This window comes from Cygnus olor, chromosome 6 (assembly GCF_009769625.2).
Source record: "Cygnus olor isolate bCygOlo1 chromosome 6, bCygOlo1.pri.v2, whole genome shotgun sequence".
NCBI classification, from domain to species: domain Eukaryota; kingdom Metazoa; phylum Chordata; class Aves; order Anseriformes; family Anatidae; genus Cygnus; species Cygnus olor.
Window position 1 is genome coordinate 25,408,913 of NC_049174.1, and position 15,661 is coordinate 25,424,573.

A 15,661-nucleotide genomic window follows, 5' to 3' on the forward strand; every position below is an offset into this window, starting at 1 on the left:
ATAAGAACCAAATCAGAAGGTCTCATGTGTTAAATAAAAGATGAGGGAGTTAAGAATCGTGAAATCAGAGGGGGGGAAAAAAAAACCTTACAAGTAGGCTTCCTTCACAGCAGTTTAGAAATCAGCAAAAAGTACTACAGCACTGAAGACTAGCAGGTGTTTTGCCACTTCAAAAGACGACAAACTGGAAGGAGGAGGGCTTCTGGGGGAACGGTTCAAAGAAAACGAAGGGCTAGATAAGGCACATTTCAGGAAGAGACTCAGTTGTGAAAAAACAATTATTCATGATACAGGTAAACTGCAACAGCTCTCCACAGTGGGACGCTCCCCGAGGGGGCAATTTGCAGGCAGAGCGGGCGTATCGCCCCCCGCCGACACCGCAGCGGCCGCAGCCGCTGGCACTCACCACACGCCAGGCCAGGCCGTGCAGGCCCAGCCTGCTGCGGAGCATGAAGGCACCGCGCTGCTGCTAATTTAATTAAGGAAAAAACGTCCTCTGAGTGATGCATCAAGCTAAGTCTTGGGCAATTCTGGCTGTCTTGGTTCTACACAGATAAGACTAAAAAAGGTAGAATGGTTTTTTCAGGCAATAATTACCAGAGAAAATACACTCAAACAGCAGATAATCCTGCCACGGGATGCTCATTTTAAAAGAGAAACAAACAGCAAATTGGTAGCAATGCCTCGCATCAATTTCACAACCAGGACAGCGCCGGGAGGCTTTTCCAGCTTAGGTCACACATTCATTCCTTTCTCATGGCTGCCCTGCTTTCCAGCTGAGCAACAACTCCAGCACAACAATATTTTGTTTTCAAGAACTGGAAAGCCTCTTATATGCCTGTCACCACAAAATGCGAAGAAGCAGTTATAAATTTGTAAAATTAAGGAAGAAGCAGTCAACACAATGACGAGATCAGAGCAATGCAGTGTCAAGGTCACAAAAGAAATGCAGCGACTCCAATGTGTTCTTCTCTTTCCTTCCTGCCACCCCACCAATTAAACTCCATTTGTATTCAGGATACTCCTACCAGTGACAACAGAAACAGCCAGGGTGCCTCCTGGATGGTGCAGGAAAAGTATTCCTGCTCTTGACCACTGCACTGTAGTTCCCTCTGCATCCAGTTACTGAGGACAAATAGAGCTTCTTTCAACTCCATGGCCTCCTCTAGAGATCTTCTGTTTGTGTGTAACCACTTGTCTGATGCCATGACCCAAAGCGCAAAAGAAAAGAGCACGTACAATGCTCATTTGCACTTCCAGCTAGAAGCACTGAGGGACTACGCCCCCTCAGAAAGCTGCATTAACACTAATGTGCTCAGTGTATCATGCTTCTACCACAATGCAAATCTAGAAAGGACAACAGGTAAAAAAAATTACATAAGGTAATCCACCATATGGATTTCAATGATATAGATGGGACAAGATGGCATTAGTAAAGCACAGGTGAGGCTTCCACTCAGCCTTGGACATCTCTCAGTGAAGAAGGGAACAAGAAGCGAAAGGACATGCTGGATTACTTACACGGGGCATAGAACATCATTAGAACGGGTTTGTCTTCCTTCTTCAGAAGCCTTCGCAATTCCTAGCGAACGAACCAAATAAAGTAAAAACAAACTTATACAAAATGGCATCTCTTACTATGACTAGTGTTAAAACTTTTAAAAGTCAGTATACGTATTAATAGAACATGGGGTCATTTATCTGAGGGAAAACAAGGGTCATACTTCCTAACGGACAACACCTGAGTTTCTTCTGCTTGCTCAATTGTAACTTGAAAGGAGCTGGCAAAACTTCTCATAGACAAATATCCGCTAAATATTGAAGACTAGTATCTTTGGTGTTAAGATGTGGAAATTGTACTGCTTGATCAATTTTCAGTTCAGAACCTGTGACTGGAAATGTTTTCTTCCTTGATCCATCCAAAAAATGTATTCTAACTCAAGAAGTCAGACTCGATAATAAACTAAAGTTCAGTTTCCACACTATGAAACCTGGTCAGGGCTATGAGAGGCCATGAGAATAGATTTTTCAGTACCAGCATGGTGGAGAAATGAGATGAAGTTTTCAAATTGAACACAACCCTTGGAAGACTTATAATAGAGTACAGAAGGTGAACATTAAAAATTAATCTTCCTACAAAAACCTGATGTCAAAATAACTGTTTCTAATATTAAAAATGAAAGCTAGAAAATTGAAAAGGCCCTTTACGAAATACCAGCGAGGGTCCAATCAATTAAAGTTTTAAAAATCAATAGGCTAGAAAACTAATATAAAAGACCAAGCTGATCATATTAGAGAGAAAATCATGGGGAGCTCTGTGGTGGCACTGGCTTTTTAAGGTAGTTTTATCTTATTTGCTGCTTTCCCACTTGCCATGGTGGATGATTACCGTGCAAGTTTAAATCACTCCAGATCTGGAGCCTGTTCCTACCTGCTGCAAAGACTTCCTGAGATGACCTCAGGCACATGAGAGAATCTAAGCTTTAACTTTGACAACCTGCAGTTGTAAGAACAGCATTTTACCTCCTACTTCCCTCCTGCAGCAACTGCATCTTGGAAGCTGCTACACTTCCTGAGACAAACAGGTCTCTTCCACCCCAACATCCACAATGCTTTAATGCTTGCTGTTTAGCTGACAGACTACCACACACAGGCCAGAGGAAGGAGGGAAGCAGGAGACCTTGCTCTGTGGTTATTACAAAACACAGACTTTGTCACGTCACAGCTTGGGTGCTTTAATCTTCCCTTCCAAAAGGTATAATGGTGCTTCACTAAGAGTTTAAACAAACACGCACACTCCTCACGTTCCATATATTTATAAAACATACAGAACATTTCTCCAGCTGATGTACCTTTTCACTGTCGATATGCACAATATCTTTGGCTTCGGGATCCTCCTCCCACAGTGGCGCACCTTCTGGATCCTTGAGAAAGGCCACCATGGACTGTAATAAAAAGAAAAAAAAAACTTTTAAAGCAAAATGAATGAGAACCATCAGACTCCAATCTCAAATCCATGCTGTCATGTGAACCCTATCCAATTAGGGCCTTTGTTTTTCCATTTTTACACTCATCTGCTATAGTGGAGATGAAAACAAATCTCCTATTGCAGAACCAAGTGATGTACTGTTGTGTACCTTCCTCAGAACTGATATGCCAGCTTACCAGTGCCTGCTTCCACTGTAAAACTGGTGAAAACACGTGGAGGTGGACCAACATACAGACAGAAGCTTCAAGGATCCTTCAGAGAACTCTTTCAATGGTACTAGATCTGTAATACTTCCACAGCTACACTCTGGCTGAGTATAAAAGATTTCTCTTTATGTAGAGGTCAGGTTTCCATGCCCTTCACTGCATCTGAGCAACTTTTGCATCCAATAGGACCAGCTGGAGGGCACACTGTGAACAAAAGCAATGAACTCCAAACTTATAGATCAAATTGCTCATTTGGTCAGAGGAAAAATAATCTACCAGTAGTTTCCCCTATGACCCGTTTACCTAGAAACCGCAGTCAGTGGATTTTTAAGTAGGAGTGTTACAAGCACACATGACAAGAGAAGCAGGAAATATGAGACCCTATGCTTCTGCAGCTCCCATATTTGACAAGCAGAATACTTGTGCAAGCTTACTTTATAACTGCTCTACCTGACAGATGTACAACCAACAATTCCTGTGTTGGCAGATCACAGATATTCTCCTTATCACAAAGAAATAGTTCCTACTGATTCTGATTTCAGACTGAGCCTGAGGGAAACTCCAGCCCTCTGAAGTCAGAGACATTCTCCATGGAAATCAGCAGAGCAGCATTGCCCCCCATTTCCAGCCATACGTAGGGATGTCAGCTGGATCGCTTATCCTCAGATGTCTGTGCTCTAGGAAATACAATCCTTCTATTTCCATGCTCATTCACAATTCAGATTGACTGCTTTTTCTTTCTCTGTGGCACTACATGTAGATACGCATCGAGTCCCTGACAGGAACTCTGCCACACCAGTCACATAGTGAGGTCTGAGCAGAAGGCGCTGATCTCTTCTGTCTGGTGACCAAGCAATAGGAGTCGAGGGAGTGGCATGGAGCTGCACCAGGGGAGGTTCAGGCTGCACTTTAGAAAGAGGTTCTTCACCAAGAGGGAGGTCAGGCTCCTCAGGGAAGTGGTCAAGCACCAAGCCTGCTGGAGTCAAGAAGTATTTGGACAATGCTCTTACATGTGGTTTGATTCTAGGGTGGTACTGCATGGAGCCAGGAACTAGACTCGATGATCCTTGTGGGTCCCTTCCAACTCAGGATATTCTGTGATTTTATGATTCCCTTCACCGTAAGAGTTAAGTGGATGATGCCACAACAGCAGTAAGCAAACTTTACTTGCCGTCCAAGCAAAGAAAGTCATGTGAGAGCATTCATTAAAGCCTTTATCAGCCATGGGATATTCTGCCAAACCAGTTCCTGACAGAAGATCAGAGCTGAGTATATGTTAACACACACCAAGAGCATCCATCTTAAAGCCCACCTTTGTAAGCCATCTCCTCAAGAGCAGGTTAGCAGCACACCTGGTGACACTTGTCACTGAAACCGTCCCAAGAAACATTTTTGCCACCTCTCTGCCTTGGGTAGGGCTGCTCTGGTACAAACCCAAACAGCTTATCAACAGATAGCGCGGCTCAGCTCATTTTCCTGCATCTCAACTGGTACTACAAAGCTTGGGAGGATTCAGAGCTTACGGCAGGATTCATTTATGGCATTAATGTTTCTGTCTACTTGCTTAGCTAACATTGAAGAGATTTGTCTGATCACAAGAGGCAGCACGTATTAGTCACTAGACAGCAAGCAAAGCACTTAATGTACCCCGTGAGAAGACCTAAGAAGTTAGGTAGTAGTGTTGGGACCACAAACACTTTGAGTAGAAGAAATTTGTTTTCATATGGCATTAGCAGAGAAAGAAGCCAGCTAGAAGAAATTCAAGTAATTTATAATGCAGTTATAGTTGTAAAAAAAAAATCCAAAACTAAAGGCATTAGCATCCCAAATGATGCTGTAAGAAGACAATAACATATGGGTAAAGGAGAGAAGGACAAAGCCAGGGAGATATTCCACATTTCCAAACACCTCATCAAGTTCTGCTTGCTCTCAGTCTGCACAGACCTCAAATATATACTGGCTGGGAGGAGAGAGGGGTCAACATTTTAAAAAGCTAATGAGTCCGATTGACTCCGTTAGTTTCAAGAATTCCTACGTGCCAAGTTCAGTGATGTAGAAACAGATGTGGTTAGAGGACGGGGGATTAAAGAGATTTAATTCTTGCAGCCTCTCCCTCTCAGCCAAGAAAGAAAAAAATTAGATGTGTAATGTCTTCTGGCAGGAGCAGGCAGTACGGTGCCTTGCACTCATTACTCCACTCTGTGAAGAGCACTTCCTGCACGCTTTTAAGTGGGAAAGAAAAATCCTCACAAACAAACCATGGTGCTGTCTAATCACAGAAGAGCAGTGGTCCCCAGGCTGCTGGGTTAGAGACCTGAGCAAAGTCCAGGCCATGGCACAGCAGCCCCCATGCTGAAGAACCAGCTACGCTCCTGCCCTGCCGTGATGGGGTCAGGACCTGCTTTGACACTGCGGCCCCGACAGAACCATGCTGGGCTGTAACCTGCTGCCTGAACCCCTGCAACAGCTTTGAACCTCAAACACCAATTCAGCAGAACACAGGATGTGCCTTTGTCCAGCATACACTGCAAGTTTTAATAGCACAATAGCTGGCTATCATTTATGAACTCATTTGTTAACCTGAAAAAAATAAATATGGAAACATTCTTGCACATTTCCCTCCTTTTCAGTAATGCAGTAGAGATGCTTATAAAGAAGCTTCCCATGATTTCATACACACACACCCTCCTACAAGAGGGAACTTGAAAAGGATACAGAGTTTACAGCAGGTCTAATTTATTGGGTTAGTCTATTCCCTTTGCTAGTACTGAACAGATTTATACTTTAAAGAGTTTTTTCAACTTTAGAAAAAGAGTAAAACTCCCCTGTACTTTACCCTCCAGAAAAGGCTTCAAAAAACAAACAGCCTGGATACTGGTCTTACAGCACTACAGTGGATTAGGACACGGCGTGGCTAAAGCAAACAGTTAAGATCAAAAAGTGATCTAACCTCAGGTCTCCAACAGCAACTCACTACAGATAATTGGGGGAAAACTACACTAGTACCATTCTTACATACCATGCATGGTATGGGCTCTCAATTTCTGGCAAAAAAGTAATTAAGTTTATGGAATCTGCACCAGCTGTTGTATTCGCACCTCTGTTTGCTACCAATGGATCTATACTTTACGACTATCTAATACTGCTTCTAAGACTTTTAAATTCTTAGCTTTCAGAACATTTGGCTACAAGTTCCACAACTACTATTTTTTTTTAAACACAGACTTGTTTCAAATCAGCTACCTCAAAATGCCACTTTTCGCACTGAAGTTTTGAGATAAAGCAGGTAATCATTCCATTCTTCAAGCTACTCACAGTTATATAAATATCCGTCATAATCCCCCTCCACTGTTCTTTTTCCAAGCCCAAGAACCCTCAATGTAAATACTCAAGCCACTGATAGTTCTGATCATCCTTACTGCCCTTCTGCAGTACTTCCATGTCTTTCACTCAGTGGGGCAACCAGAAACACGTACTAGATGCAAGATAAAAGAACCCAGCAGATTCAGATGGTGGAATGACATTTCATTTTCCACTCTCTGCTCCTTCACTAATCATTTGACTTTTTAAACTACTGTTAAGCACTGCGGCAATATTTTCAGGCCATTTTTTGTCCTGGCTGATAATTCAAAACCTAGCCTGAGATTACTCCAGCATATTTGGAGCTGTGTCCCTTCCTTCCCTCTCATGTTCATTACCCAACAAGTTCTAGCTTTCATATTGACAAGCCACTTGGTATCGTGAGAGCCTTTCCCACCCTTTTAAGTTTGGGTTTGTTTTGTTGTTGGTGGTTTTTTTTGTTTGTTTGTTTTTTACATCTATTCCTAAAAAATTTACATCACCAAACTTTGCTACCTTGCTACCCACCCCCTTGACAATATACACAAACAGCTCCGATCCTAACAAAGGTCTCAGCAGCAGGAGGTTCTGTGCACTAATGTCCCCCCACTGTGAACACTGAACTACCCTTCATTCCTCATTTTTCTAGGAGTTAACCGACAAGGACATCTCTGATAATTACATAAGGGTTTAGTTACTTCAAGAAATGAAGAGCTTTTCTTAAGATTCTGAGTACACTATCAGCTGGATCAGCCATATCTATGAAATTGCCGATTATTTCAGAAGAATCCTTTTACAGAGATAAAGCATTTCCTCTTCAGAGCTCTGTCCATTATTCTCCAAAACATCATATTAATATTTGTGTGTCTGCTGGATGCCTGGGAAGGAGATCCGAGTTTTATTGCCACAAGCCTGCTGAGTGATGTGAAACAAATCCTTTAATCTCCCTGTTCTATAGTCTGTCCATTTGTCCATAAAATGGGTACGATACCTGATGTAACTGTATCACTCTGCTGCTTGCTGTTTGTAATGTGCTGGAAAACTTGTCACAAACTCAGCTGAAGGTGAGAAAGAAGTGTCACTGCCTCAACACAAGAAATCAGGGAGAAGTGGTATGGAGGGAGAAATACAGACAACATTAATTATTCTGCTGCTGGCAGCTGTATGAAACAATCACCTGAGTTTTGACCACTGCCCAGCTCTGATGCTCTGCCCAACCCATAAATCATCAGCAGCTGGTTTCACAGGGGCAGTTAAATTAAGAAAGAATAGAGCTCCTGGAGGAAGGGAGCTTCAAAACCCCACTTCTGTCCACACTGGACTCACACTTCCCTGTACATGGGGTCACCCCAGAGCTGCTTCCTTCTCACCAGCTAGAGGCAAATACACCAGTGGGCAAGAGGGAAGGGGAAAACACTCATCACAAAATTGTAACTAAAAGAATAATTCATATAGTTCCTGTTCTGCTATGATTGCGTCTCAGCTGAAACCCTCCTTGGGGCTCTGCAGGTGCCTTCCAGATGATCCTATCTGTAAGGAATTGAGTCACAGCACTAACTCCCAGCTGCAGTATTTTATGGAGAGCAGGAACGATATCTCAACCACTGTTCGAACCACCCACATTGAGGCACCTAACAAGTCTCCATCACCCCACCCACTAAGAGGGAAAAAAAATCATGGGCATTTCCTCAGTAAGCACAGAAGAAGCCTCAGCCATTTGCTGACTAGGCTAGGTATCTAACATTGCCCTTCTTAGTGCCAGGCAGCATTTCTACTGCAGGAGATGGGAAGGTGCACAGTCCTACTCTCCCCACTTCATGTGAATCCAGCATGTCAACCTCAAGTGCAGGCTAAACAGGTGATTCAAGCCATACAGCATTTCCAAGACAGACTCCTCCATCATCTACCCCACAGCAACTCTGCTGTGGACGGAAGGTAACAGAGCAGGCATGCTTAGGAGTAGCCACTCTGACAGAACTGGGTTCAAAGAGCATCCCACACTAGCTTTCTTCCATCCCAGCCCAGACCCTTGAAGGAAGAAGAAAAGGGAAGTGAGTGTAACCCTGACAGCCTGAATTGACTTCATCAAGCCTCCAACATGACCAATGACTGTGCAGAGTCCAGATTTGCTGGAGAAAGAGGAGGAAGTGAAACAAACTGGCATCAGAACTGGACAGAAGATGTCTCTGGAATCCAAATCACCACGGAGCACTCCCAGCATTTCACCAGGGCTTTGCAGAGGAAGGTTGCTCACTTTCAGCATGTTTACAGTACTTTTCCCCTGTCACAGAGCTCTACGTATTCTTTTCAAATTTCATGTCTTTTTCCTTCCATTGTGCTCACAGAACATTGCTTCCTGTTGTTTTGTGTCAAGATTTGCAGGAAAACAAAGGTCATTTCATCCTTGCTGCACTGTGGACACATCTATAGGGATTGCAGTTCCACGATCAAGTCAAAGATAAGGCCACTCAATTGTTTATAAACACAAGACCTAAAATCCTCAGGGAACTCCCTATCAAAAAGCAGTATCAACTAATACTTTTAGTTACACTGCCATCAATAGCATCTGGTAATCAAAACCAGAAGATCGCTATTTGTTATCAGCTTGAACATTAACTCACATGACAGTTTAACATGGGTTCAATCTTGTTAATAATACACAGCTTTTCTGGATCTGTGCTTGGCAGATGCACGCACACAAAAACCCTTAAGTCATTCTGACAGCTGTTTATGAAGATTAACCCCATCCCTTTCATGCCTTTAGCATGAAGTACCACCAACACCTGTTTTTAATCCACAAATGTCTCCCCCATACCTAGCAAAAGAATAATAATCAAGTTTACCTTCAATGTGACAGCTCTGTTATATTCAGTATGAAATGCACCGTCCCTGTTGAACAAGGAGTGGGGAATAGTGTTAACTTACAGTAGCGTTGCTGGAAATCATACAGCTGTTCTCCCTCACTTCTCACTAACTAGAATAACATTATCCTGCCAAAGCCACAGAACTAAGCAGAATTGACATCACAGCAATTTAAGGAGGGGAGGGGTAGGGAAGAGTGAGGAAAGAGGGAGGATGCAAAAACAATGTCATGCAAACAGGTCTCTAGTAAATAATTCCTCTCTGATGCTTTAACAAGAACATTTACTAATCTTTGGAGATGCAGCTGCTTGGTGTCTCTTACATTTACAATACTCCCACTCCTATTATTTTCTGAAAAAAAATAATCTTACACTCTCACTACACTTGCCTTTCCCCAAGTATATTACAAAGTACTGCCCCAAGTCAGAAAAGAAAGCACAGAGAGGTAAAGCCACTTCCCAAGGCACATGCCAGTAGGCAAGTGACAGAGAAAGCAAGAGATCCAAATCTCAGCCATCAACGCTGTGCGTTGGGTAGTTTTAGTTCACTGGACATCTCTCCCACAAGTCCAACTCATGTTTTTAATGTATGCTATTCAACAGCAGAGTAAACTTAACTTCTGTTACAACGCATGCTTCCAAACTGAAGAAACCATGAGCAATTTCACATATCAGAGGGCACAGGAGAAACAAGAAGTCCTCATGCAGCAGCAGAACAGAGCTGCAAGGAGAAAGAATAGTCCTAACAGGGGCATCAACAATTAGAAACTACAAATCCCAGCCCAGCACTCACTTATAATGGAGCAATTCCACTCCTTTCTCCTTTGAATTAGGATCTACTTTCATCTTCTTGCATAATTTTCGGCTTTCAGTGTCACTGCAAAAAAACACATATTGGAAGAAAAACGGTTACAAGAAAAAGAAATCAAATGCATTCAGTTCTGAAAACTCATTGTACTGCTTCCTCTTCAGTAATTAGTTGCACCTAATGGTTAATTTAGAAGCTGCTCAGCTAAGTTTGTGTGACAAGCATTGTGGAAATCTGCATTAGCCAATTTAATTCTTTGGTTTGCCTGGTCAGGACACAAAGGACTATGTTAAAACCACAATGTCAGGCTCTGACCATCAGAAAAGGAGTCCATTCTAGCATGTCCAAGTACCTCTGAGCTGACCTTCTGTCCACGGGATTAATATAAAATTCAGGAAATCAACTTTCAAGACTGTTACTGTGAGGGTGGTAGCCAAAGAGCACTGTTTGTGAATTTGTGAAAAGATTCAAAGAGAAAAAGCAGGTCAGCTTTTGTATCTTGCAGAAGATAACTCAAAAAGAAGAAACATCTCCATGGCATCTCCAAAATCAGATTGGAAGTGGCCAGCCTTAAAAAGGTCTCACAGAAAATAAAAATCAATCCAGATTTTGGAGCCCCAAGCCCAGCAACCCCATCCACAATACGTATGAGGGATGTGGCCTGGGCCCTTACCAGGGAAGCAGGTGGTTTTCGAACTGGAAGAGTGAAGTGCTTTCAGCTCACGCCACATTAGGCTGGGTTAAAGAAAAGGGCCACGGGAGAAAACTGCACTGTTGGTTAGGTGGGAGGTAAAGGGTCTTTGTGGAATACGCTGTCCTTAACGACACAAATGCAGATGTAAGTCTGCTTCAAGCTGAAGTGAATGTGAAGTGACCTGGGGAGATGAGTGAAACAGTGGGACTACCAAGAGAAGAGGATGATTCACGCCGATGAAGCTAGTCTTTGCATTGACAAACAGCAAGATTAAAAAGCTTGAAAACTTGTTCCCAGCAGAGGACAACTCATACTTTTTGCACAGATAAATCAATTTAGAAAATGAAAACACTGAAAACCCATCAAGTTTAAACCAATTAGGGATACATTAGAGGCATCGAGATGCAAGGGTCCCACCAAATGAAGTACTGCTGCCAGCACTGGTGCTAATTCTACCAATGTTCTCCAGCTGCCTTTCTGCAAACGGGAGGAACAACAAACAGTGAGTTTGCAGTGTGCTGAAGATGACAGCACACCTTTGTGGAAACTTCCCAAACGGTTATTTTTAGATGGAGATAAGGAAGGGGATACTATAGACACGTGCATGGGAATCAGAACGTTAGGCTGAAACTGAAAGGGGTAATTTAAGGAACCAGCAAAGCATGTAACCACCTCACCAGTACGGAGCACTTGCAACCCCCAATTCTAGAGAAGCATGTTTCTCCTAAGAGTGTTACTGATTCATGTCTATCCTACGTTTTCAGATCATAGCCAAAGCCAGTCACTGCAGCCCTAAACACTTTCTTGGCTTCTCCAGGAGGCTGGAGATCCAAGCCTGAGAAGACAATGATCTTCCTACGGTTTGCTGCTTCTTTTTTTTCCCCCAGACTCCAGTGGAAGACGGAGCTAAAACATGTCATCTGTTCACTGAATAACATGAACATCCCTCCTTGCAACCAAACCAGGTTGCAAAACAAGTAACCTGGATTTGGAGTTCGGCCAAGAAAGCCAGCCACACCACCAAACCTGGGCCCAGAAACATCCTGTCTTCACTTACCTGCAGTCCTCCAACAGTCCTGTGGGCTAAACCTAGAGGACTCACAGGTCAACAAATCTCAGGAGGAGACACCAGTTTCAGACCCCCCCCCCTCATCTTGCCCCAGACACAGACCTAGGGGCAGAGACCTATGGCACTGCTGGAGTTAAATGTTTGGCAGTCAGCTTAGGTCAGCCCACATTAAGGTCAGTTAACACTTGTAAATATCCTTCTAGACACTCCTAAAAGCTTCCAGGATATACAGATATTTGTGGCCACCTCAGCCTTGTCAAGACAAACATTAGGTGGTGGTGGAGGTAAACAACTGTAATGCTGAAAACCTGCCTCTAGCAACAGGGTCTGTGACGCCCCAGGATGTGGTGACAATTGTTCTGGCATGGGCAGAGGAGCAAAATGGGTGTCAAGACAATTCTGTTGCCAGTTCTGCCATCAATACAGTGCAACTTCAAAGAACGCAGAGAAAAAATAGGGAATTTTTCCTTGTTTATCAGTTGAGTAAGCCTTTGGATCTCTAGAAAATTTCTGCAATGTTTATAGTTGGAAAGGCTGCAAAATATGACCACTGCAACATACCTGTAAGCAAGGCACTAGCAACTCCTACCACTCCAATGCCTACCAACTCCTTTCCCGTTTGCATGAGCTTCTATTAAAAAAGGAAAGATAAGAACAGCTGTTTCACTAGAAGGAACAGACTAAGCCTGCCCTGCTTTCAGGATTGCTCCATTTTTAGAGATCCCTGTAGCTGCTTGAGTGCACAGCCATTATCACAGGAAAGCAAGCAGCAGTTTGCTCCAGTATGTCTCTTGCTATTTACTGGGCTGATTCTCTGCACCAGTGCATTGGGAGTTTGCTCTGTTTATGCAATCTATCTGCACTAATGCAAGGGATGGAAGAGGAGCAAATTCCCCGAATAGGAAATGTCTAAATATGTATCGGTAATTTTTTCATGCATCAGTGCAGATTCTTGCACATGCCAGACCCACCGATTCAGATGCTATGCTGAAGTTGCTCTGGAAAAGGCAGAAAACGAGACGTGCAGAAACAGCAGAGATGGACCCATTCTACTTTTCCTTCTTCTTTCATTTACAGCCAGACAAAAATAACCTGCAAAGAGCAGCCCTGCTCTGATATCACTTGGTAATGACCATTATCCTTAATACGAGTAAATATCAACACAGATGCAGCCTGCTCTGAGATTCGCCTCCTTTGGATGGCAGCCAACAGCCTCTCTCTGAAGACGAGCTTCTCAGCTCCCACATGGGAGAGGGTAATTAGGACTCCAGTTCTTACAATTTAATTATGCCACTTGAAGAGGCAGTGTAAGAGTTTGTTATAACAACTGAAGCCGGGGGACGGGACACTGATGGACAACAAACAAAATGCCCCCAAAATCAGCCCTCTGCCACCCAGGCCAAGACACTCCAGGTGTTGGCTTGAGGGTGGCTCAGTAATGTGTCCCCAGCAGCCGTCCTTGGCTGCCTCGTGGCATTTCTGTGCAGAGCAATTCAAACTTAGCAGATCCCTGCAGTGCTACTGCTACTAGGGGCCCCGATTTGCCTGCAGGCACTCCTAAAGCTTTATCTCTCTGGAAAACCACCCAAAGCATCACCTTATCTGCAGTATCGCCCGAGGACCCAACCAGCAGCTGCATGGTAATAAGGTCAAACTTTAAGTGGGGCATCAGCATGGCTTCCCTCCCCTCCCACAGGGGCATTCCCCACACTCCCCACTCCTGCAAAACCGAACTGGAGCTTCAAAACACTCCTGGAGAAGCAAAGACACACAGCAGCTCGTATAAAAGGTCTGAGCTGGCCTAAGCAAGGAGTCTAAATAACAAGGACAGCACGCATCGTAGGAACACCTCACCCTCTCCAGGCACATCCCGGTCTCCCCTACTGGTCGGCTTTTCTGTCATTTGGGGTTACGGCAGAGCTGGCAGAAAGCCCCAACAGCAGCACTCCCTGCAAACCTCTGAAGTCCCTTGTCAGTGCTAGCTGGCATGAATAATCGCTTTGCAGGGGCAGCCATCTGCTACCAGGATGGGAGGAGGGTGAGGGGCTTGCTAAGGAGATCTGACCTCCTCTGGATCACAACCAGCGAAGTCAACATCCAAAAGGGATGCGTTCCCACAGGCACTCATCAAGAGCAGTGCAGGATGCTCTGCTGCAGGCTGGGGAGCTGCTGGCTCGTGGCCAGAAGGGTGCAGAAGTGGTGAGAAAACCTGGTGGCAGTCCCTGGTGGCAGGAGTTACCCACAGAGAAGCTTTAGCACCAGCCTGGTAAGGTAATTCAGAGAGGGAAAGAACAGAGCAGCTAACAAAGCTAGGCAGGAGGAATACAAGAATTAGTTTGGCTGCACCAGGTCCACACAGATTTCAAAAACAAAACAAGTCCAATCTGGATAGATCCTGACTAAGGGACAGTGCCTGGAGGTAGCAGCACAAGATACCAACCTTGGGGCAAATTCAGATATTGTCCTGGCAGGTCATGAAGGCAGCAGGGTAAGACCAAACATCTGCAGCACCAGCCTTTCTCACAAGCACAAACAAGACCTTCTCCAGCTCCCTAAATATTGCCTTTATCATGTCCTGCTGGCCTCCGGCTCCTCAGCAAGATGGGAAAACAACCCCACAACCACTGCATCCTCTGGGGAGGAAGGGCCTGGAATGACTGTCAGATGCTCACTCAGCAAATGACAAAAATGCCATCAGAAAGTTGCCATCTCCAGTTGCCGACGTAGCAGCACCGTCTGCGTGTGCTATGCAGCCACGTCACTCAGATGGTGCTGGCGTCTGCAACGCTTCGTGATGCAGATGGGACCAAATCTTCCTTCTCGCCTGTACCCACGGCATTCCCAGACACCAGAGAAGTGATTAACAAAAACACTGCGGCAGCACTGATTTAAGTAGCAAGGTCAGTTTCTGTGCACGCAACCACACTATCTTGCTCTCCAATCAGCATATTACATAACCACACGAACCACAGCTCTCACGGGCTGTAGAGCAGATGAAACCTGTTTATCTGTACGTCTCTGAACCAGGGCTCAACAACACTTCTAAGTGATGCTTCAGCAGTCCCTTGCATCAGTTGCACCTGTAGACCCCATCAGGATGGAGGCTCTGCCGTACAGAAACACTGCCACTGTCCCAGCAGCTGGAAGAGATGAGACTGAACAGGTCAGGAGGAGGAGCAGGCAGATATGTAGCAGGGCTACCCATAAAACAAGCCTTCCAACACTGGAAAAAGCTTTGGAAGGCACCAGTCAAGGCTGTCACCAGGTTATCAGTGCGCTCTCTCACTACTGCCTCTGCTGTTTAATTGCTTTCATTCCCTTACGTCGTGGTGAAAAGCAGCATACAGAGAACAATTCCAGTTATAATTTCAGGGCAGTGCAGTTTCAGACTAGCCCTCAGAATTGAATTATCAAACAGGGTTTCCTGGCCCAATGCACAGCCTTTGCAGTGCCCTCTGGCTATCTTCCAGAGAGTACCCTCTCCAGACAACAGGCTGATGAACATCCTGAGAAAGCAGGGAGTTGAGATCCTGCCAAACAACTAATCGAGCTTCTGACCCAAAACAAAAAGAAAGGCAGCAAAAGGGGTGTCAACGCCAGAAATTTCGACAAGCCGCATAAAAATAAAAACCACGTTTGTACTTGCAAGCCTGATCTGAAAGAGGAAGTCATTAGCAGTCAGTTGTAGTTGGATT

At 44.4% G+C, this 15,661-nt stretch overlaps 1 protein-coding gene across 1 annotated transcript in view; it reads right to left on the reverse strand.

Moving 5' to 3' along the window:
* The window catches only part of PDIA5 (protein disulfide isomerase family A member 5), a 99,338-nt gene that overhangs the window by 61,593 nt on the left and 22,084 nt on the right, over positions 1 to 15,661 (reverse strand). Inside the window, exons 4-7 of the mRNA XM_040562170.1 lie at positions 10,189 to 10,272; positions 9,378 to 9,423; positions 2,853 to 2,945; positions 1,522 to 1,582 (exon numbers count right to left, since the gene is read on the reverse strand). Of these exons, the coding sequence (XP_040418104.1) occupies positions 1,522 to 1,582; positions 2,853 to 2,945; positions 9,378 to 9,423; positions 10,189 to 10,272 (284 nt within the window). The remainder of the gene's footprint in view (positions 1 to 1,521; positions 1,583 to 2,852; positions 2,946 to 9,377; positions 9,424 to 10,188; positions 10,273 to 15,661) is intronic.